Here is a 25,000-nt window from a genome sequence, read left to right as displayed (position 1 = left end):
AGATACTTTCACCATAGCTAATATCTATTAGCAAGAGAGAAAGGCTGAAAGACGAAAATTTTTTAATGAAGTGACAAATATTCAAAATGAGAGAGAGAGAGAGAGAGAGAGAGAGAGAGAGAGAGAGAGAGAGAGAGAGAGAGAGAGAGAGAGTGAGTAGCTTTTAGTTTCTGTTAACTGCACATTTTACACGCAAACCCAGTAACGTCAAAATCAACAAAATCATCTATCACTTTCTAACGATATCAGATTATGGAGACTTTACTCAATGCTTTAGAAAAATAAATACTTCCTATTCCTCTCTGCGCCCAACGTCCTTGCGGTGCGCCATCTATTGGGTTTTCCATGGCGTATTTGTTCAAAAGCTTCGGTGGTTCATAGTGAGGCGATTCGTGTTCACTCTCTGGAGGTCTAAGGGAACGAACTTTTGTTCATGATAGTACATAACATAATTTCATCATCATCATCATCTCCTACGCCTAGTGATGCAAAGTGCCAGTCGTCTCTATCTTGAGTTTTAAATTCATTACTTCTCCATTCATCATCATCTACTTACTCTTTTCATAGCTCTCAGCCATGTAGGTCTGGGTCTTCCAACTCATCTAGTGCCTTGTGGAGCGCAGCTGCATGTCTGGTGAACTATCTCTCTTTGGGAGTGCGAAGAGCATGCGCAAACCATCTCCATCTACCCCCCATCATGATCTCATCCAAATATGTCACTCGAGTAATCTCTCTTATCATTTCATTTCTAATCCTGTCTTGCCATTTAACTCCCAAATATCCTCCTGAGGGCTTTGTTCTCAAATCTACTACATAGTTTACCAGTTATACTTATTAATAAATTTATTAAAATTTTTCAAAATATCTTTCCAGTTGAATAACCACCAATTGTCTTCAATGCTTGCACTGTATCCATCTTTTTGGGCTCAAGCCATGTCGTCCTGATGGAAGTTCCTTAAAGGCAGCTTCCTAGGGTATATTACAACTACGGCGATATTCCCAGAGAATTTACCTTAAGGTACCCAGAATTCTAACTCCTGGAGCGAGTATCCCTAAAAAGACCTTAGGGATATCGTAAATATCAGCGGACGTATTCTTGACACGCCACATAGCAATCTATACCCCGAATAGAGTTAACACTTCGTAGGGGTCAAATGGCAAGAAAACGAAAACGATAAGAAAAAGGGGGAGCCGTTCGTAAGGCATCTCTCCTCCCCGTTTCGTAAGCGTGCCCTGCGCCGCTCGCGGCGCCATCTGTATTCCTTTTTGCGTAGCTATACAACTCTGTGTTTTCCCCTGTGTTTCTACCAAAATCTTGGATTTACTCTTGTATTATGCTTTCTCCAACTTCTTCTGCTTTGGATAAGTTGAGTACTATTTCTTTTATGTATAAATGTAGGCTCTTGTTTAAAATTAAAGTAATTAAAAGAGTTATCTTTGATACAAGAGCTGTTGCCTGCTGGAGGCGTCATGGACGCTGTCGCTCGCTAGAATAGGATTTATTTGTTAGCAAGAGCGACGTTCCCAGCCCCCTGCGCTTTAATAATTAGCTGCTTAGCTTAATTAGGAATTCTGTTATGATGCGATAGTAGTGCGTCTGGCGAAAGATTTGCCTAGGCTGACCAACACTAGTCTTCGTAGCCTAGTTGTTGGCCCTTGTACTTCCTGCATGATAATTAGTCTTCCAAGTGTGATTTTATATTGCTTAAAGCGTTAGGCAACGTTATACATATAAGCCCTTTTTCGAGTATTTTCCAAGATAGTTTTGGAGTGAGTTTCGGTGATTTAGGTAATCGATTCTCTTAGTGCCTAGGCTAGGATGTCTTAGGTCATTATAATATTATCTGTTTCCCCGTTTGCTCCCTTCTCTTCGGGGAAGGGGCAAACCCTTTCCCTCTGTTTAAGCCTTAGGCTTAACTCTAGTGGTTTGTTTGAATTAATTTTCAAATATAACTATGCTGGAGTAGTACTGTACCTTCCTGCTCCAACTGAATTGGTTCAGAGGGGGACAGTACGGCAGTGTATTAGTCTGAGTCCGTGTTGGTCTAGCGTGGGGCAGAGTCTCCCTTGCTGCCTGACACGGGCATAGGAGGTTTATCCTCCTTGGATCACCTTGGAGGGTTTCTATAGTTGATCCCTTCGCTCGGTGACCCCTCAGACTTGTCCTCTTTGCTGTTCCGGGTTCGGGATATGTTCCCTTTCCGGAATAGCAATTCCTTCCTTGCCTTGGTTTTAGGGAGGCAGCCAGTAGTGCCGGCCTCCCTCCCTGGATTTCTCTGGCTGAGATGAGCTTTCTTAGTTGGGAATGATCCTTAACCAAGGCAAGGTTGGACAGGACCCTCTGTCCTTCCCTTCTATTTTTCCGTTTCCTTTGTGTCAGTCGTCTCACATCCGTACCTAGCCTAGGTTAGGATGGGGAACTGACGTGGTCCCCTGTCGGCCGGCAGAGTGTGCCGACCGGCAGAGACCCTATCTCTTGAGTGCTGCCCGGTCCTTCTTGGTCCCTCAACCGCTGCCGTCTGTAGATTCAGTAAGCAGTGGTTAGGAAGCCTGACTTAGTGTCTCCCCTTCCTCTCGGCACTCTTTCGGGTGCCAGGCGCAGAGGTTTATAGCCTCTTAGCCCGGCACTCATTCTGTTGTCTTCTTATGTGTTGTCCTTGCCGTCTGCCGGCCTAGGGGCCGGCCGTCGGTAGGGGGTGTTCTCTAGTTCTCTTGCTGTCGGTCGGTGGTGGTTATATGCCTTTGCCGGCCGGTCTCTTTGCTCATCTGCCGGCCGCTATGAGTGGCGGCCGGCAGCCGCACGCTACCTGGTGTGGATGCCAGCCGGCAGGGTTTGCTTACCGCTGCCGGCCGGCCTGCTACATTGCTCGGTTAGCCGGCCACTAAGAGTGATGGCCGGCAACACGGTGCTACCCGGGTGGCTACGGACCGGCAACCACTGCCGGCCGGTTCAGGCATGGGAACTGGAGTTCTCCCCAATAGGGGTGATCTGAAGTTGTATACTTGAGACCTACCTTTGGAAAAAAGGAGGGGGGGGGGGGGTACTGACCGGCAAGAGCCGGCCGGCACACCACCCTCATGTACTGTATCAGTTCTTTCCTGGGTGGTGTATTCTACCAAGGGAGACCATGATATAGTAGGTTACAACACTGTTTTTTCTAACTTACTTGTGTTGCCTTGTGCAATCACTTGGTGTCGCCTTACAAGGATGAAAAGAGAATTCTTTTCATCTCTACCCAGAATGGTAAAATCTTACCTTAGGTGTGAGCTACACCTAATTTCCCTCGGGAAAAATGATCTCTGGTTATTCTAGCAAAGACTAACTACGTGATTTTATGGCTGGTGGGCTTCTACAGGTGATTGTGTGGGTTTCACAAGTAGGCGTCTTTCCCTTATTCTTTGTGAATGCTCATATATACATGTGAATTGAAATTCACTTGATATTCATGGAAATTTTCTTCTTTTACAGGAGGAGCATCCGAAATGTGATAGTGTTTTCTGCAATGTCCGCAGCAAGAACTTTTGCGGACATGTCTCGTGTAGGAGGCACGCGGCTTGCGCAGCCTCCAAGGATGATCATCGCTACTGGGATCCGCAGGTATGTGCAGTGAGTACTAACCTGCTCTCAGAGGCTTTTGAATCCCCCAGGTCGGCGGAGTCAAGGGATGCAGCGAGGGAGAAGCTCCGTTTATGGGTAAGGGGTTTCCAGAAGAACACCACTGGACCTTATCTTCCTAATGAGAAGATGAGGGCATACCTTTTTCCCAAGGCTTCTACTGACGCTGTTGTTCCCCAGCCTCGGCCGGAGATCCCTCTCGTCCAGATCCCAGTGGAGGAGGATGTTGCGGATGCCATGCAGGACATCCAGCTGGATGACAAGATGTCTGACTTGTCCGACTGTGCGGAACAGGACCTCCTCGCAGAGGGTGAGGAGGAGGATCAAGATCCGATTGCCGTGGAGGAAGAGGTTTCCGTACTTTCAGACGTTCCGGTTCAGGCCCCTGAACCTATGCCCTCTACTTCGTCCGCTCTTCCAGCAGAGCTGGGACAGGCTCTCTCTTCCATCGTTGGTATGATACAACAGATGCAGAGGGAGAATAATCAGAAGGCCGCTGCAATGGAGCTCCAGATGCAGATCACAGCATCACGTGGACCTCCAAAGAAGCTCAACGTGAAGGACCTTCCTTTGTGCTCGGATACCAACCCGTGGAGATATGCCGAGCACATGCCGATGACGGTCGGGAAGATCGTCATGTCGGAGAAACTGGGTTCAGTTCCCCTTGAGGAGGTGGAATTCTGACCCAGCAGAGGGGCCTACCCGGACTGTTATGTCCGTCTGAAGAAGGAGCCGGCCTCGAAGGAGGAGACGGAACCGAAGGAGGTGATCATCCTGGATCACTCCAAGGCTCAAGCTGCCTTAACATCTGCGTTGAAGGATAGGGGGTTCTCAAACTCTAAAGTTGCTGCTTTGAGTAAGAAGCACCCCTCCTTCGTATCCTCCCCGACTAGGGCCTTCCCCTTTATGCAGAAAGGGTTCACGGCCGTTTTGAAGGCGGTTGAAGCTGGCAAACCATGTCCATCTCTGGAGGAATGCAAGCCATTGTCTTTGGCCTTGCCGTTGGATAACAAGGACTGGAAGGAGGTACACCTCACCTTCTCGGTTGGGAAGTTGGACGCCGATATCGCAGGTCAACAGTTCGGCGAAAACCTTCCCAAGTTGTCGGAATTCCTCCTACGGAGGGAATTGGATACAAAGGAGCGTCTTGCAGCCTCGATGTCTCTCCAGACAAACATGGAGACAATGGCTAGCGACCCCAAGATGCCTGAGATGTTCATGGTAATGGCCAAGATCCATCTGGCCACGGTGACTAAGGACCTCTATTGCTTTGTCAAAGCGAGGAGGGCCTGCAGGGAGTTTGTGTTCGCCTCGGCCACAGTGAGGCATGAACCCAAGAGACTCATCTCATCTAGCATCTGGGGTAAAGATCTCTTTCCCAATGAGGTGGTCAAGGAGGTGGTGGACAAGGCAGCCACTGAGAACCGAAATCTTCTCCTTAAGTGGGGCCTGTCCCTTAAGAGGAAGTCTTCCCCTGATGAGGGCCCTCAGCCGAAAGGAAAGGCGAAGAAATCGAGGTTTTCTTCCCGTCCAGCCAAGCCCTTCAGACCACAGCGACAGCAGCAGCAGCAGCCAGCTTTGCCTCCGGTACCACAACTGGTAGCCCAGACCCCGACCACCTTCCAATGGGTACCCCAAGCCGTGTCATCAGCATCCCCGGCATTCAATCCAGTGTTCGAAGGGCAATCGACCACGTTTCGAGCAAAGCCCAGAGGTGCAGCCAGAGGTTCGGCGAGACGCCCCTCTAGGGGAAGAGGATTCAGAGGTGGTCGCGGCCAGGGAGGCAAGACTGCAGGGCAGTCAAAGTGAAGTGTCGCCGGTAGGAGGGAGACTACAGTATTTCCGGGATCGCTGGACCTTCGATCCCTGGGCCCACAGCCTGCTCAAAAATGGACTGGGTTGGAGTTGGTACAGTACTCCGCCCCTGTGCCCTCAATTTTTCCAACACTCCACCCCCGTTTTGGAGGAGTACATTCAAGAACTGTTGGAGAAAAAGGTGATCCGGAGGGTAAAGTCCATCAGGTTCCAAGGGAGGCTGTTTTGTGTTCCCAAGAAAGACTCGGGGAAACTCAGAGTCATTCTGGACTTTTCACCACTCAACAAGTTCATAATGAACCACAAGTTCAAGATGTTAACATTACAACACATAAGGGCCTTACTGCCCAAGAGGGCATATACCGTCTCCATCGATTTGTCAGACGCCTATTGGCACGTTCCAATAGGTCGCCGTCTCTCCCCCTACCTAGGATTCAAGCTACAACAAGAACTTTATGCTTTCAGAGCGATGCCTTTCGGGCTAAACATAGCTCCAAGGATCTTTACGAAGCTTGCGAGCGCAGCGCTCAAACAGTTACGCCTAAAAGGGTTCCAGGTAGTAGCCTACCTGGACGATTGGTTGGTGTGGGCAGCATCCAGAGCGGAATGCTTGCAAGCTTCCCTACAGGTGATTCAGTTCCTGGAATATCTAGGTTTCATGATCAACAGAAAGAAGTCTCGTCTTTCTCCAGCTCAGAGGTTCCAGTGGTTGGGAATTCACTGGGATCTAGTGTCACACCGTTTTTCCATTCCAATGTCGAAAAGGAAGGAAATAGCGGGGTCTGTCAAGAGACTTCTAGGTTCCGAGAGGATATCAAGACGCGAACAAGAGAGGGTTTTGGGCTCTCTTCAGTTCGCATCAGTAACAGACCCAGTGCTAAGAGCACAGCTAAAAGATGCAGCGGGAGTTTGGAAAACCTTTGCATCAAGAGAGCGAAGGGATTTGAAGAGACCGGTCCCACTTCGGCTACGTTCTCTTCTCAGACCGTGGTCTCAAGCCAGTTGTCCAAAGAGGTCAGTACCTCTTCAGCCACCCCCTCCCGTCAGTGACAATCCACACAGACGCCTCAAAGGTAGGGTGGGGAGGTCACTCCCATCAGAAAAAAGTGCAAGGGACCTGGTCCAAGCTATTTGGGACTTTTCACATAAACTTTCTAGAAGCTATGGCAGTGCTTCTTACCCTGAAGAAAGTATCCCCACGTCACTCGATCCATGTAAGGTTGGTACTGGACAGCGAGGTGGTAGTGAAATGTCTGAATCGGCGGGGATCGAGATCTCCACCTCTCAACCAGGTAATGTTAGCTATATTCCGACTGGCGCAGAAGAAGAAGTGGCACCTGTCAGCAGTTCACATTCAAGGAGTCCGGAATGTGACCGCGGACGCTGTATCCAGGGTTACACCGATAGAGTCGGAATGGTCCCTAGACGCAGGATCATTCTCCTTCATCTCGAGTCAAGTCCCAGAACTGCAGATAGACCTCTTCGCGACGAAGGACAACAAGAAGCTGCCGAGATATGTGTCCCCGTACGAGGACCCCTTGGCGGAAGCAGTAGATGCGATGTCCCTCGATTGGAACAGATGGTCCAGGATCTACCTGTTTCCCCTTCACAATCTGATGTTGAGGGTCCTCAACAAACTGAGATCCTTCAAGGGAGTAGCAGCGATAGTGGCCCACAAGTGGCCGAACAGTGTATGGTTCCCTCTAGCTCTGGAACTACGACTAGAGTTTCTACCACTCCCGGACCCAGTTCTGTCCCAGCAAGTCCAGAAGTCGACTGTCTACGCTTCATTACAGAAAACCCGGATCCTGCAGCTCATGATTTTCTCTCCCTAGCGGTGAAGAAACGGTTCGGAATCTCGAAAGATAGCATCGACTTCCTGGAAGAATATAAGTGCAAGTCTACTAGAAGGCAGTACGAATCAGCATGGAAGAAATGGGTAGCCTTTGTCAAAGACAAGAATCCGCACGAGATCTCTACGGAGTTTTGCCTATCCTTCTTCATCCACCTCCACGGACAGGGGCTGGCGGCTAACACGATTTCTACATGTAAGTCAGCTCTGACAAGACCCATTCTGTATGCCTTCCAGGTAGACCTCGCTAACGAGATTTTTAACAAGATCCCGAAGGCCTGTGCTAGGCTTAGACCTTCAGCTCCTCCAAAGCCTATTTCATGGTCTTTAGACAAAGTCCTTCATTTTGCCTCATTACTGGATAATGAGGAGTGTGCACTGTAGGACCTGACTCAAAAAGTGATCTTCCTTTTTGCCCTAGCTTCTGGGGCCAGAGTTAGTGAGATTATAGCCCTCTCTCGAGAGGAGGGCCGGGTTCAGTTCCTGGATGGGAGAGAGCTGAACCTGTTTCCGGACCCTACGTTTCTCGCTAAGAACGAGTTGCCCACCAACAGGTGGGGTCCCTGGAGAATCTGCCCTCTGAAAGAAGATGCATCTCTATGTCCCGTAGAATGCCTAAAGGTCTATCTTCGTAGAACTTCAGACTTCCATGGGGGCCAACTATTCAGAGGAGAAACATCGGGCTCGAATTTATCTTTAAATCAACTTAGGGCGAAAATTACATATTTTATTCGCAGAGCGGATCCTGACAGTTCACCCGCAGGTCATGATCCGAGGAAAGTTGCTTCATCCTTAAACTTCTTTAACTTTATGGATTTTGAACACCTTCGTTCATACACTGGCTGGAAGTCTTCCAGGGTATTCTTTCGCCACTATGCTAAGCAAGTGGAGCAGCTAAAGAGGTCTGTGGTAGCAGTTGGTTGCGTCGTTAACCCTGTTGTTTAACTCTGCGAGGAACAGTGGATTTAATTGGGACTTTGATTCTTAGGTGAGTGTATAGTTATATGCGTTGATATAACTAGTAGTGAAGGCTCTGGGAGCCCACAATGACTGTTCCAGCGTTATGGTGATTGTAGCACAAGTACAGACAGGTGTGCCGAGCGTTTTTGACGCTAATGTCAGTGGATAGTAACATGGACTTTTAACTTTGATACCTTGGTATGTGACAAGTGACCTGATTGTTTTCTTTCAGATAACCATACATCCATGCACTACAGTACTTGTGTAAATTGTTGGTCATCCACCTATCATATGTATATAATTGTGGTAACCATGTCTATTTATTGTTAATCAATAAACTTGTTCTCGGGAACCTTGCGTCTCCTTCACCTATATTGATTTCATTTTGTTTATTGAGCATTCAGCCTATGTATATTAATCGGGGATATCTATAATAGCCTGTTCCTTAATGCAAGCCTTGTTGCACTGGTTTATACTTTCCTTAGCATAAAGAGCTCCACCCTTCTCTGAGGACGGTGGCGGCAGCAAGTTTAATCCTACGCAGATATAACCTTTCTGTCTATTTCTACTTCGACCAGGGTGCTGGTCGGGGTTTTTCCCTTGGATGCTGTAGTTCCGTAAGGACTATGCTTTACTTCATATAGAGTGAGACCACTATATTGTATTGGCTTGCGAGGGATTCATACATAGGTATATGTACTCTTCGTTCGTTTCTAGAGTCTAGTAGGACTCCTCCCTGTAGGGGGCAGGAAGCGCTTTCATGGCTTATGATTAGTGAAAAGATGTATAACGGTAACATCTTAGGTCTTTCAGTCGAGTTGACTAAGAAACATTCCTGAGGAGTACGGCACGTATTGAGAATCCACAGATACAGTAATGCTCTGGTATACTTCCATCAGGACGACATGGCTTGAGCCCAAAAAACGGATTTTGAGCGAAGCGAAAAATCTATTTTTGGGTAAGATGGCCATGTCGTCCTGATGGACCCGCCCTGTCCCTTTTCAAAAAAAAAAAAAAGAAAAGAAAAGGGCTGTAGGACCCCTCCCTACATACAGTATCTGTAGCACCTCGTGTATCGCTACAAGGAATACAGATGGCGCCGCGAGCGGCGCAGGGCACGCTTACGAAACGGGGAGGAGAGATGCCTTACGAACGGCTCCCCCCTTTTTTTTATCGTTTTCGTTTTCTTGCCATTTGACCCCTACGAAGTGTTAACTCTATTCGGGGTATAGATTGCTATGTGGCGTGTCAAGAATACGTCCGCTGATATTTACGATATCCCTAAGGTCTTTTTAGGGATACTCGCTCCAGGAGTTAGAATTCTGGGTGCCTTAAGGTAAATTCTCTGGGAATATCGCCGTAGTTGTAATATACCCTAGGAAGCTGCCTTTAAGGAACTTCCATCAGGACGACATGGCCATCTTACCCAAAAATAGATTTTTCGCTTCGCTCAAAATCCGTTTTTTATTAAATATCTGTATATAGTTTGAGTACTAACTGAAGGGTATGTTTCATATTTTATCATTTTGTGTATCACTGAAATAAAATAATTATAATAGTGTGTGCAAAGGATAGTAACGTTCTTTATGTATATCTACAAGATGTACAGCCCTAAGCTTACAATAATAACCGAGAAATTCAAAGCCCAACGTTTTATTTAAGATAGACTTGTAACACGTGAAGAAAAATATTGACATGATTTTTATTACCACATTTATTCCAACACCTCCATTTTCCCTTGGCTTACACATCGTCTTTCTATTTACCGTGTGGTACTTTCCATTCCACAAGTAATTGAAAATAAAATTTTCTATTGATTTACCAACATCGCTAATTAGTGGGTAAATATGTGATATATACCATGCTTTAGCTAAGATTTTTGAGTTTATCAAAACATCTTGGGGGAACAATGGCAGTTTTCTTGAATACTGCTGTCCAATATGACTATTTTTTTTTTTTTTCAAATTTCTCGCTTGTCTAGTTCATAGTCATTATTATGTATCACCCAAGTACTTTAAAGGACCTCGCTACAAAGTTCAATCCATTGATTGATTATTTTTTTCGGTCTTTCTAAGGTCTTTAAATAAGACCTTCAAATACAGATGTTTTTGTTACCAACTTTTATTTATATTTTAAGATATTTATATTTTTTCATAGATTTTGTTTTGTGAGAAAGAAAATAATTTATTTTGTCACAGCAATTACTTGGGTGTTTTTATTTTCGTTTGTATGGAATGGATATTTTAAAAGTGACGGGAATGATTTTATATTCCTTTTGACGAACACTTCAATAATAATCTTTATCTAGATTAACAATGAGTGCCTTTCAACTGCTGTATAATGATAAGACTGTCTCTATAGTGGCCGATGATAAGTCTTACTAATTTTTCTATTATTTCTGTAACTTTTTATAAACTGGTCACGTTAAAATTTTCAGATTTTATGGTGTGATATTTCACAAATTGCATACAATAACAAAATATTTACAACACGTTTAAATCGAATCTTATAATGTACTTTAAAAATGGAGTAACGGGTCCCGAGATTAATGGTACTGAGATAATAATTCAAGTGGGTTGTAATAAAATGTTCCGTGTAGACTTGACACATGCTGTCAATATCGATCATTTTTTACTTGAATTTAACGTTTGTCACAATGACTTTTGAGGGACTCCACAATATTAGGGACGTTGATCCCAATATTGTCATTTGTGATGAGTCGTTACCAAATTCTAATCTGACGGTCATTTCAGTTATGAAAACTTTCGCTTATCTGCATCCTCGACCTTAACGCCAATTGTGGCACATATATATACGACCTGTAACAGAATGTCAATTTACAGACTCGCCGTACGTGAGTTAGGGGACGATGGCTTACCAAAACGATGCAATTAACGACTCTTACACGTCGAATAATTTGAAGGAAGATTCGTTAAATGTATATTTGGTAGAGGAGGATGTGTTTTATCGCGAGAAGGAAGTACATGAACTTACGAGAGTGGAGAAATTTCAAGAAAATCCACAAGAGAAAAAATGGCGCCTCCTTAGACAGGTAGGTTATGAAAAAAAGAAACTACCCTCATTCCAATTATGTTTGGCCTCAATGACTGCCTCTGCACTTGAGGTAACAGGTTGTCAAATTAAGCTGCCTCACGGCCAATGGCCGTTCAACCAACGTAAAAAAAAAGCTTATTGTTATATATTTGTTCGTTTGTGTGCAGTTGCTATGAATTGCACTTCTATATCATATATTCTTATATGATAATTCCAAGAGTTTAACCATATTTATTGCTATTTGCAAATGTATTGATTCTAGTTCGTTATTATGTGTCCTGTGTTTTTCTTTTCACACATGGGAGTTTGCAGTACAAGTTTATCTTGTTTTTTCTGAGGCCATGTGTGGTCATGAAAAATAATCACTATAATAATTGTGTCCATAATGTATATTTGTGCAACAGCAGAAAAGGAAGACTTAAGTATAATAACAAATCTGTACATATTCGAAGATGGACACATTATAAGAGACCGAATATTTCACTCGTTTTGATAAGAACTTTTATACTTATACTTAATCATATTTGATAAAGTACTTGGTTTTATATTGTCCGTATGTTAAGATGGACGAGGGTGAGATGATGCCAAAAATGAATCTTCATTTAGATTTCAGCTTCTTTTGCTTTGTAGATTACTCGGATATGTACTCATGGACTCACGGTCATAGCCTCCCAAGGGTTGTATGGCAGGTTGAATAAGGGGCACTCAAAAAATACATACATTTATAGTCATGCTCAGCCCGAAAACATGACTGCAGGGAGGTTCTTGGCAAAGCCAAGTTTCTAGGCAATATTACTTTATTTATACTATGTCTGCAGGCTTGCAGGACAACTGTTCCCAAAATCGAGGCTCCTCATGGAACTGAAAGGAAGGGTTTCAGTGGTAGTGAAATTTTATAGCAGCAAGTCCCAGTGAGTAGAAGAGACTGGGATAGGAATTGGAAGGATTATAAATAGTAGAGAAAGGAGCAGTTGTAAATGTAAGAATTTATTTCTGCTCTTCAGGGTGGTGAGACATAGGGGCAAATTTTTGGGAAAGGATGATTTGGATAAGGAAGGGGAGGGGAGAACTTTGTATAGGGGGTGAGGTCATCAAGGACCAAGGTTTCCATTAGTTTGTTAAAGGATGGGGTGGGTTGGGAAGGTATTGGTACTGGTAGTGTAGGGATGACAGGATCAGAAGTGGTGGAGGGTTTGGGGTGAGATCTCTGGTGAGGTATCCTCTGCGGTTTGGGCAGCTCCTAGAGCTTTGGCGATGATTGTGGTAAGTTTGAGGGTGAGGTGTTTTTCATGACCGCACTCCTTTTCAGATTCTTTGGACACCTGTTTCAGGCGTGATGGGAGAGAGCACAGTTGGGACATTTAGGAAGGGTTCATTTAACTTCCTAATTTTTAATTTTTATAATCTTTAACATCTATAAAATATAATCTCAAGACAATTATTCACAATATTTATAGAACCTCGTAATAAAGGTAATTATAAACTAACGTTAACTAATAATCAGTTGAAAAAGACATAGTTTTGCCAAAAAGTATTGTCGTGAATAAGACATGAAGAAAAGGGATAATCATCGTTTCTTTAACCAAAGAATTACACCTGAAAATTTGAAGATGAGAAATTACGAGAATTCCTGTTGGAAACACATTGACGCCACTAAGGTATTCGCCTTTAATGTAAATTATATATATATATATATATATATATATATATATATATATATATATATATATATATATATATATGTATATATATATATATATGTATATATATATATATATATATATATATATATATATATATATATATATATATATATATATATATATATATATATATATATATATATATATATATGTGAGCATGAGATAAATCATATGCACGAAATGAAAAGACTCGATTGGAGTTAGTACTTTCGTCTTAGCAATGGGAATAAAATTCAATATACAAAGATCACAATTTAAACCTAATCCCTGGTCTGTTTGCTGTTAATCCTTTATTATCCTATTTACTAAAAACTGACTTATCTGCAATCACCAAGAGACTGAAAGCGGAGGGATCATGTCTCCTGTTTAAATACAATTTTTTTTCTATATTTATTTTCATTTTGAGATCGCCGTTGTCACTAATAAGACGAAAGTACTAATTCCGACCAAGTATTTTAATTTTTAATTTTCTTTCTATATATATATATATATATATATATATATATATATATATATATATATATATATATATATATATATGTATATATATATATATATATATATATATATATATATATATATATATATATATATATATATATATATATATATATGTCTGTATGTATGTATATTGTAGTGAAAAAAAGAATAGGCTAACAATAAAAGGCCAAAGTTAGCCGTTATTGTTCTCATTTCTGATGGGAAGAATGTATTAATTTGCCTTTTTTTCATTCTGCGTGTAACCGTGGGTGGAGATAGAAATGCGGAAGTTAGTATCCCTGTTGTGGATCGTTAGACTCAAACCTCGATAGTTATAGAAATCCTTGTTAGTCGGGTTTGTTTGGTGTAGTATGAGCCGCTTTACACCAATGGGGGCCTTTGCTAAGATATTAGATAGCGTACCTTGTGTGGGCTTCTGGACTGGGTAATCATTCTCCTGTGTCATCATACACCTAACAACACTGAGATTACCAAATACAGTCTAATTCTTCTCTCTCAAAGGGTTCACGCAGTACTGTAATAGTGCAGTGGTTACTTATTTCTTGGGAAGGGTAGAAGAGAATCTTTAGCTATGGTAAGCAACTCTTCTTGGAGGAGGACAATACAAAATCAAACCAATGTTCTATGTCTTAGGTAGTGCCATAGCCTCTGTTCCATGGTCTTCCACTGTCTTGGGGTAGAGTTCTCGTGCTTGAGGGTACACTCGGGCACAATATTCTGTCTTATTTTTCTTTTTATTTTGAAGTTTAGATAGTTTATATATGAAAGATTTATTTTGATGCTATTATTCGTAAACATCTCGTAGTTTATTTTCTTATTTATTTTCCTCACTGGGCTATTTTTCCTGTTGGAGCCCTTGGGCTTATAGCATCCTGCTTTTCCAACTGGGGTTGTAGCTTAGAAGTAATAATAATGATGACAATTATAATAATAGTAATGTATATCGGTGTACCAATAAAATGGTTGAATGTAGGTTCAAAAATAAGTTTTGCTAAATTAGACTTTTGAATCAAGGGTGAAATTATTTATAATTTTCATAGATATTACAAAATCTATTAAGAAGCAGGAAAATCTATAATTATGTGTTCATTGTCTATATCTTTTAATAACTTGGGTAGTATCGTCTCTATAGCGGAGAGGTCAAGAAGATAGCAAGCGATAAGATTACGTTATGAAATGGCAATAACGGATACCCACGCGTTGGAATAATCATATTTGCGTCATATTCTTCATCTAAAACTTGTCATCATGATGTCTATAGCTGTGTAGCTTGGAACGCTAATTGTTACTAGTCAGTGTGAAAATACTTATCTCTTCTACTGAATATCAGATAAAGGGTTCTGGGCTAATCCATATTTCAAGTAACTGCTCAGATTAGATTACGACTGCAAGAAGCATAAATACAAAGAAGCATTGTTGGTTATGAGCCTTCACCCAAGCAAACGCACCGTGTATTTTATATATTTGATAGTAATTAGGCTGATAAGCAGTACGCTATAACACTTACGGTTTAGCACGTCATCACTCGAGATGCCAGTGAGAATATCTATCTTTTGCGTGATGGTATCCATGATGCAATTTGGGGTATCTTTGCTTGCTATATGGATTAATACATTCTGGCAACACTGAATGATATCCCTGGTCCCAACGCATGTCATGTGGGCACAATTCTACAAATATAGTGATATGTCTCGAACACCCCATTCCACTTCATTATAATCCTTTTTTTTTTTTTTTTTTTTTTTTTTCTTTTTAAGCATGGAGATCCAACTCTTCATTTTTTATAGACGTAATTGTGTCGCCCATATTTATGCAACTGTTAGTTTCAGAAAATATATTTATCCATTATATTTAATATATATATATTTTTTTTTTATTCATTTGTTTAAAATTAATATAGAAATAATTTTCTTCCTGATGTTAATCAGGCCAGCTCTGTAAGAGTCGAACTTGATTCATTGGGCTGGTTAATCTTCCTCTTTAATAATAATAATAATAATAATAATAATAATAATAATAATAATAATAATAATAATAATAATAATAATGAAAATGGTGTATAATTCATGGGAACCTTTGAAATGGTTACTTTGTCTCTGAGCGTACATATCTATGAAGTCTTGATTTTTTAAGATTGATTCTGAAGAGAGTCTGATTTTCATTGTTCAAGTGTGCGAGACTATATATCATTCAAATTATTATAGATTTAGTTCATATTTTTTTATTCTTTTAAATTAGATGGCCTTTAGTGAAACTATAAGATGGTTTGCGTCAGAAGGAAGGCTATAAACGTTTTTTATCTGCCTGCGGTATGAGTTGTTTTTAGAGAGAGAGAGAGAGAGAGAGAGAGAGAGAGAGAGAGAGAGAGAGAGAGAGAGAGAGAGAGAGAGTTTGATGACTTCCGTTTCCTACCAAGAATTCCCGATATGTTATCACGTTTTCAATACGATATTTTCCTTTCTTTCGAAGTAGAATAAATCAGAAGATATCTCTAACAAGGAGTTCTTTTAATCACTGCAATCAGCTATGACGGCAAGATAATGTTTAAAGTTCTCTTGCTTGAGGGCACACTCGGGTATAATATTCCATCTTATTTCTCTTCCTCTTGTTTTTATTAAAGTTTTTATAGTTTATATATGAAAGATTTATTTTATTGTTGTTGTTGTTCTCAATTTTTTTTAATTGTTCATTACTTTTTTGTAATTTATTTATTAACTTAGTTTCTTACCTCACGGGGCTATTTTCCATGTTGGAGCCCTTGAGTTTATAGCCTTGTATATATATTATCTGATTTGCTTTTTCAATCTTTCATCAGGTTAAGTAAAATTTGAAAATCAAATCGCCTGAAAATACCTATAAATAATCATACTATACTGTACAACAATTTACTGATGTCGGTGTTACTGTGTGGACGTGAGTCGTGGTATGACAATAGATTTGGTAGATTTGAGAACAAAGCCCTTAGAAGGATATTGGGAGTTGAATGGCAGGACAGGATTAGAAATTAAAATACATGAGAGAATACTCGAGTGCCATATATGGGTGAGATCATGATGAGGGGTAGATGAAGATTGTTTGGGCATGCTCTTCGTACTTCCCAAGAGAGATTAGTTCACCAAACATTCAGCTGGGCTCCACAAGGCACTAGAGTTGAGAAACCCAGGCCTACATGGCTGAGAACTTTGAAGTCTGAAGTAGGAGTTGATGAATGGAGAAGTACTGAATTTAAAGCTCAATAAAGAGACGACCCACGAAATCTAACCGAGGCCCTTTGCGTCAATAGACATAGGGGAAGATGATGATGTATATTATGTCTAATATTTTATACCTGAGTTGGAACATAAGGTGAAAGGTTATAAGGAGCGTAGCAGCTTAATTTGAGTTATAATTTTGTTGTTTTGTAGTTGATTTTACTTTTTTTCTCATTTCCTAATCCATGACATTCCATCACATAAGAATAAATGTTATAATAATGCCCGAATAGTATAATACAAAATAACGGTAAATGATAGAAAATATAAGCAAAGAAAATATTGTAAATAATAAAAGTATATTTTAATGTCTCCTACCTAACCCATTGCCAATACATCAATCAGTTTTTTAAGGACAGGATTCTATTGCCCACATTAATGGTAAAATGATGATAGCAGCTACCCAAAGGAAGCACACTAAAGCAAAATAAGATTAAAACATTAGCATATAAAACAATCTTAAATTTAAAATACGGTCAGAAAATGCAGTATCATGATGGTGATAAGCAAAGCAAATAATTATATATATATATATATATATATATATATATATATATATATATATATATATATATATATATATATATATATATATATGTAATGAGAGAGAGAGAGAGTACATTTTTAGTGCTCACCAACTCTCGACTATTCTCGGCTTGCAAACTTATGAAGTGGGTGGGGCACAATAACGAATCTACTTATCTACGGCATCCGCGTAAGGATTTCCTATAGACATTGCCTCTTTTTCTTCAGGGATATCATTATGGATCCCTATTCCTTGTTAGTTTACTATGTCCCCAAAGCACTTGGCATTCTCAGGTAAAATTATAGAACACAGGAAAAGCTTTACTAATAAAAGAATGGGGTTATATATAGACAAACTCCCGCTTTCTTCGAAGATTACCATTATTTCTGTCGCAAATAATTAGTTAATAAGATATACCCTAATATATCCTATGGTAATGGGGTGGCCACCCAGCAGGCACCGTTTTTTTTTTTCTTTTTTTTGATGGGGAAAATTTACAGGAGAGACGATAGATAATGGTGAAAATAATTATTTCTTCTCTATACATTATTCTCTGGGACGCATAATAAATCCACGAAAAATTACACAGAATATGGGGATCCTCTTCCCTGAAATATTTATTTCACTTTTTTTTACATTTCACAAACCAGATGTATCTTCTGTTCATTCGTTTGTGGATTGCGTGTTGGTGAACTTTATACTTCCTTCCCACAAGCCATCCTTCCACTTTCTACAAATGGAATTACTCCTGTTCGTTCATTTGTAAGTAGCTCCAACTCTTACCCTCCCCAACCACATGACAAAGACTGCCATATTTGGGCGTGTTTGTATGCTTGAATGTGACGTAGTCGGTTCAGCGACACGTCCCTTTTTCCTAAGAAAACTTCTCAGTTCCTATGTAGCTGTGTTGGGTGTGCGTTGTGGAGCCCAACGTAACAAAGTGTAATGGCTGCCATTAGGGCTATATGGATGCTATTTCTAAGTTTCACAGTGAATATTACAGTACGTCTAGTGTAGTGAACAATTTTTGGGGCTCGAGCCAAGTGTTCTTGATGGAAGTTCCTCTAGGCAGCTTTCTACTTGGGATATTTCTCCGAGTGATATACAGTACCAAAGAATTTTACCTGTAGAGGTATCACAAGGTTACTACCCCCGGAGCGAATATTCCGAAAGATATCGTGTATGTAACAGGGACGTGTTTAGATACAACCACGGCTATCCTTACTCGAATATAGTTAACCTTGTCTAGAAGGATATGGTATAGGATTGATAATGTGGGAGAGCCGTTACAACTCTGATGCCAGTGTGTTAATGTAAACACGGACGCTGGTCACCACTCCTTTCAGCAGCGCCATTTTGATTAATTGCTTGGGGAGTTAATGCTTTTCCTGAAGAGGTTGAACCCCATATCAGGTTGGTTCTCGACAGCAAGACTATAGTCCACTGCATCAAAAGACAGGGCTCAAGATCTTCACAGATCAATCATGTAATATTAGCCATTCTCCCTTTGTTGAAAAGGAGGAATTGACATCTCTCTGCAGTTCATTTAGAAAAAGTTCGTTATGTGACGGGAGACGCTCTTTCAAGATTCAAGCCTCTGGAAACAGAATGGTCTCTGGATGGTAAAACAGTTTCATTCTAGAGCAATCCTGGAACTGCAAATAGATCTCTTCAACTAGAAGCGTCCCTGTTACGAATATAGATCCGGAAGCAGTGGGGATAGATGCGATGTCATTGGATAGGAACCATTGGCCCGCATTTATCCTTTCCTACCGTTCGACCTTCTTATGAAGGTCCTGGACAAGCTATGGACCTTCAAGGGGACAGCAGCACAAATGGCCCAAGAGCAGTTGGTACCCTTTTGTTCTAGAACTCTGCTGATGCCAGTGCCTTTCGAGGATGTACAACAGGAGACTGTGTTCGCTTCCTCTTGGATAACGAACAACCTTCAGCTCATGATTTTCTCGTCCTAGCTGCTAAATGAAAATCAGAGATTCAACGGAAAGGATTTATTTTTATAGAGGAGTACTAGTCTTTTATGTAGCAGCTGCTACGTGGACGACATCCTGATATTGTCCAGATTGCAGGAAGAGCACAAGGACCAGATCCTGGCGGTCCTGAAACGCCTGTAGGAGAATGGGTTGGTCGTCCGCTTCGACAAATGCACGTTCGGCGCAGAGAGGGTGGATTTCCTGGGACACGAGGTCTCCTCGACGGGAGTTCGCCCCATGACCTCCAAGTTGGATGCAGTGAGGACCTTTCCCACACCTACGACAATCAAGACCCTGCAGGAATTCATCGGCATGATTAATTATTATCAACGTTTCATCCCAGACATCGCTTGCATCATGTCACCGCTGACCGACGTCCTTAAAGGGAACGCAAAGAAGTTAAAATGGGAAATACCTTAGCAGCAGGCATTCACTCAGATGAAGGCCACCCTCGTTGATGCCTCCATACTAGTCTACCAGGACCCGAAGGCCCCCCTCAGACCTACCACCAACGCCAACAACGTCGCCTGCGGGGCAGTGTTAGGGCAGGTAGTGAACAGATGCGTTTTTCAGGTGAAAACTCAAACCACCTGAAACATGGCACAGTACATTCGACCGGGAATTACTGGCCGTCTACCAGGCCGTTCAGCATTTCCGGTATCTCTTGTAAGGGGGCTCCTTCACCATCCAAACAGACCTCCAACCGCCGGTCCATGCTTTCCCTAAGGTGGGCGACGCGTGGTCAGCGAGACAAGAACGGCACCTGGCCACCATCGCTGAGTTTGGGTGTACAATCCACTACCTTCCAGGCAAGAAGAACTCCGTGGCCGGCGCTCTGTCAAGGGTAGAAATCAACTCCATCCACCTGGGCTTGGACTATGAGGACCTCGATCGAGAAAAAGCCGCCGACCCAGAGACAGCAGCTTACCCACTAAGCTGAAACTGGACCTGACGGGCACAACACTCCTCTGCGATACCAGCACCGGTTGTCCTCGTCCATGGGTACCTGCCTCCCGGCGAAAACAGGTCTTGGAGATCATCCACGGACGGTCACACACCTCCGGACGAACAACGGCAAGGCTGATGACTAAAAAATTGGTCTGGCATGGCATATAAAAAGGATTCACGTGAATGGGCCAGGATGTGCATGGTGTAACAGACCAGCAAAATCAGTCGTCACACGGAATCCGGCATCGGGGACTGCCCTCAACCTACGCACCGCTGCGGGCACATACACGTCGACATCGTGGGACCCCTCCCACAGTCTGGAGACGCCAGGTACCTCCTCACGATCATAAACCGATCCACCAGGCGCCACCCCCATGACGGAAGCCACAACCAACACCTGCGCAGCAGCCCTCCTGTCAAGTTGGATCAGCCGTTTCAGAGTACCCGACGACATCACAACCGACCGCGTGCCAACGTTCCTGTTTGAGCTGTGGGCCTCCCTGGCTCACCTACTAGGAACCTCTCTTCACAATACAATGGCGTACAACCCCATGACCAACGGCATGGTAGAGAGGGTCCACCGTTCACTGAGAGCTTCACTAATGGCCCGCTGCCCCGATGAAAACTGGAAATCACAACTGCCATGGGTCCTCCTCGGCCTCAGGACCCCCCTCAGAGCAAACGGCTAGGTTTCCCCGGCGTAAAAAGTGTACGGTGAGACACTGGCCGTACTCGGGGAGTTTTTCCCAGCAAATAACACCAACCAGGACACACCGATCAAGAGGCTTTGTGAGGTCGATGGTAAATTCATGCCATGTCTGAGGACCATCACCGACAGGACCAAGCATTTCAAACCAAAGGGCCTGGACACCTGCAGCTACGTCCTCATCAGGAATGACGCACATCGAAACCCCCCCCCCTGATGCGGCCATACCAGGATCCATGCCGCGTCATGAAGACTGCCCCCAAGGCATATTGCCTCATGATCCACTGCCAAGAAGACGGGGTCACCATCGACAGGCTGAAACCCGCATTGCTGATGGTGGACGACGACGACGACGCAAATGCCGGAATCGGGCATACCCGAGTGCAACTCCAAAACAAGCCTTCTCCCACTCTGTGCAACCAGCCCTGAGGACAGACACGAACCTCCCGGGAACCCCGCCTGGGGAAGCATCCTGTTGAACGACACATCAGAGGTATCAGCCTCCGACAACGGCCCTTGTCCGCAGATCTCAAGAACCTGGGGGCGCCTTTGCCCTCCTCGAAGATACCAGGATTGAAATGGCAAGTTGTCAACAATAATTATTGTAAAATAATCCTTGTCTGGGGCCGAAATCTGAGTTTATAGAGTTTATACTTGTCTTTTCTCAACCATACTTGTTACGGCCTATTTGTATATACCAATGTATGTAGATTTTTCCAGCTTTAGACCCGATGTATATATTATGCCATTTCATGTATTTGATGTTCCACACATTGTATGTATAAACATAAATGCTTGGTCAGACTTGACCTTTGTGCGACGGAGGTCGTCTCGACCGACCCGGGCACCTCTTTTCCGTCCGTACTACCTAACTAGTCAGTTCTCGGCTGCTTCTCATTACGTGCCCTCGCAATAACAATCATCATCATCATCATCATCATTATTACTATTGCCATAATTATTAATATTTTCATAATTTCCACTATTATTATTATTATTATTATTATTATTATTATTATTATTATTATTATTATCATAAATCCCGGTGACATTACAGGCTGTGATAGTGTTTCTCAGCAGCCTAGGAATGTGGAGCTGCGGTTCTGTCATTACCTACTCTGCAGTCGTTGCTTACGATCTGGAAACGCACAACACGACGATATACGGAGACCCTATTGAGTTCTCCAGCAAGGAGTTCGATCAGCTGAGTAAGCAGACCATTCAACTATTCTTTTGGGGAATTCTTATTTTTGGTTCCATGGATCCATCCTTATTTGGAATGAATATGTTTGTATATTGAAAGGATGATTAGTCTATATTGAAATTATAGGATTGGTTATTTTTTTTAACTATAATTTTAGTTATAAGTCAAGATTTACTTGTTTTTTAGGGTTGAATAGGTATGTATTTATCATGTTTTTCCTTCTGGGAATATCTAGGTTTTATATAGACTGCTTATAGGTACTTGGTATAAAGGGTGAAGAATGGATTCTGGAACTGTTAAGAGCAATATGGGAATAGGAAGTAATGTCAGATGACTGAGAAGGAAGTCTGATAGTAAATGTGTTCAAGCAGGAGGGAAATGATATGGAGTGTAGTGATTACAGATGAATTGAACCAGCAGAATCTTTATTGATAACTTAGAATGGCTATTCGATTATAGATTACTAGAAGTTGTGAAGATTTGTGAACGGCAGTGCGGTTTCATTAGAAAGAGAGAGGTAGGCCTACATGGGATGTCTTTATATTCATTAAGGCAATTACATAACAAGACGCTAGATGGTAAGGGGAAACTCTATCAGGAATTTTTAGATTTGGAGAAGGTATTTGATATATTTGCTAAGGATATAGTGATTTGGTGTTTAAGAAAGAGGAAATTGAAATAGAGGATATTCTAACAAGAAGTAAGAAAAAGAAATGAACATGGACACAGGCCAGATAATGGGAATGATAGCTAACAGATGGATAAGAAGAATAACAGAATGGGGCCCTAGAGATTACAAACGAAGTAGGGTTAGGAAGAAAATATGACGGATTGACGAGTTAAGAAAATTTGCTGGTATAGACTGGCTTAGTTCATCGGTCCATTGTCGTCACCACCTCCTTCTGCTTATACAATTTCTAGGGACCAATTGCGTTATTCCCAATGTCCATATATTGTTTGTCATTCTCATTTTATGTCCTGCCCATGTCCATTTCTATTTCTTGCATGTGGTTAGAGTATATTCTACTTCAGTTTGCTCTCGTGTATATATATATATATATATATATATATATATATATATATATATATATATATATATATATATATATATATATATATATATATAGATAGATAGATAGATAGATAGATAGATAGATAGATAGATGTGTGTGTGAATATGAATATTTTTATAGTGAGAAATAAATATCGTCTATAGTAAAATATCAAGTCTCATGTACCATTTAAAAGGGAATTTTTTTTTATATGGTGCAAAACAAATATAAAAGTATGAATATTTCTATATTGAAAACTTTATATTAGATTTAGTTACATTTAAGATGAAAATGTATTGTTAGTCTTTGCTCTACAAGTGCTCAATTATTGTCTTAAGAAATCCTATATATTTTATTGATGAATTATATGGGAAAACTATTCACCTTTCCATTGCAATTTTCATCTTTTTTCCAATTTTTATTCATTACGTTTTTATTACAGAAAATGTCAGGGTATGTATGATCTGTTTTACGAGCCCATAGATAATTATTTTCTAGTCGTATTTGTGCATTTGCAAATAATTGCAGTTATGTATTATAAACTATTGTAAAAGACATTATTTTTCATTTTAGACGATGCAAAAAGAAATTTAAAAGTTTGAGCATTTTCATATATAAAAAATTTCATCGTAAATTTCGTTACAGTTAAATAAAAATATTTTGTTTGGATTTGCTCTACGATTGCTCAGTTTCTTTCTAATAGTATATATCAGTTTTAATTTTGTTATATAGAAAATATACTTACTTTTTTAATGCATCTTTCACTTTCTTTCCATCTGTATTCTTAGTTTACTTAGTTATGCTACAAAACGTTAACATAAGTACGTTGACACATGACATCATTGCTCAGATAAAAATAGCATTTTGCAATCAATCACCGTTCATTGCCAATGAAATATATAACAAAATAATGTATTGATCGTGACAGACTAGCTATTTATACAGAATCTACATTTAGAATAAAGTCTAGCATAATTTTTGAAAACATATAAATATCTTTATCATCGATTTCTTGCAAAATGTTCACGTTTTCTACAGTTTTTAAAAAAATAGTTTTAAACATTGTAAGCATATTCTTCTTACAGCATTAAAAGTGCAATCATTCCTGGATATAATGCAGTAAACCAAAAGTTCATATCTAATATCGTTTGGCCATACTGTTACGTAGGAAAAAATATCTGCCGGTTTGTAAACTCTAAGCCCAGCCAAAATCATGAGCCTAACAGCAATTTTGTCACGGTCATGATCACTAGAAGGTTAAGTGTTGACGTTTTATGTTAATCTTCCTTTCCCCCTGCATTATCTTGGTATATGGATATTTCCAGGTAGCCTGAAGACTATAGCAGCTATTCCCGGTGCTTTTGCCATAGCTTTATTAATGGAGCCCTTGGGACGTCGTCTGTGTATGGCTATTTCCGGACTTCTCATGGTTGTGGGATGGTTCGGAATTGCCTTCGTACATGGCGTTGAGGGAATGTTGATTTCTAGGTATGTATTAAATTTGAAGGTCAAATGTCTCCACCCTCTTGACTATAACTTCTTTTTTTTTCTTCTTTTTTTTTTCTTAAATTAGCGTATTTTACTGCTGAAGAAAAAAAGTAAAAACCTTTGAAATAATCTAGAGGATTTAAAGGAACATTTATTATCAACATTTATAGTAATAATGATAATAATAATAATAATAATAATAATGATAATAATAATAATGATAATAATAATAATAATAATAATAATAATAATAATAATAATAATAATAATAATGAGAGTTTGTTGTTCAGGATATATAAATTATAACATAAAAGGGGTCCACGTAATAGACCG

The 25,000-nt window shown here is 41.0% G+C and overlaps 1 protein-coding gene across 6 annotated transcripts in view; it reads left to right on the top strand.

Annotated features, from left to right (window-relative positions):
- Positions 1 to 25,000, top strand: part of LOC137654538 (facilitated trehalose transporter Tret1-like) — a 111,099-nt gene that overhangs the window by 77,948 nt on the left and 8,151 nt on the right. For 3 of the 6 annotated variants that reach the window (XM_068388257.1, XM_068388255.1, XM_068388254.1), the window contains exons 2-4: positions 11,087 to 11,295; positions 21,981 to 22,131; positions 24,505 to 24,667. In XM_068388257.1, coding sequence (XP_068244358.1) covers positions 11,113 to 11,295; positions 21,981 to 22,131; positions 24,505 to 24,667 — 497 coding nt within the window. In that variant the 5' untranslated portion in view covers positions 11,087 to 11,112. Of the gene's footprint in view, positions 1 to 11,086; positions 11,296 to 12,478; positions 12,561 to 21,980; positions 22,132 to 24,504; positions 24,668 to 25,000 lie in introns of those variants that run through there. The other 3 variants (XM_068388258.1, XM_068388259.1, XM_068388256.1) reach the window with 2 other exon arrangements.

The sequence above is a fragment of the Palaemon carinicauda genome, chromosome 15 (assembly GCF_036898095.1).
Source record: "Palaemon carinicauda isolate YSFRI2023 chromosome 15, ASM3689809v2, whole genome shotgun sequence".
Classification (NCBI taxonomy): domain Eukaryota; kingdom Metazoa; phylum Arthropoda; class Malacostraca; order Decapoda; family Palaemonidae; genus Palaemon; species Palaemon carinicauda.
The sequence above is the reverse complement of the archived record's forward strand: the minus strand, read 5'-3'. Positions and strand labels throughout refer to the sequence as shown.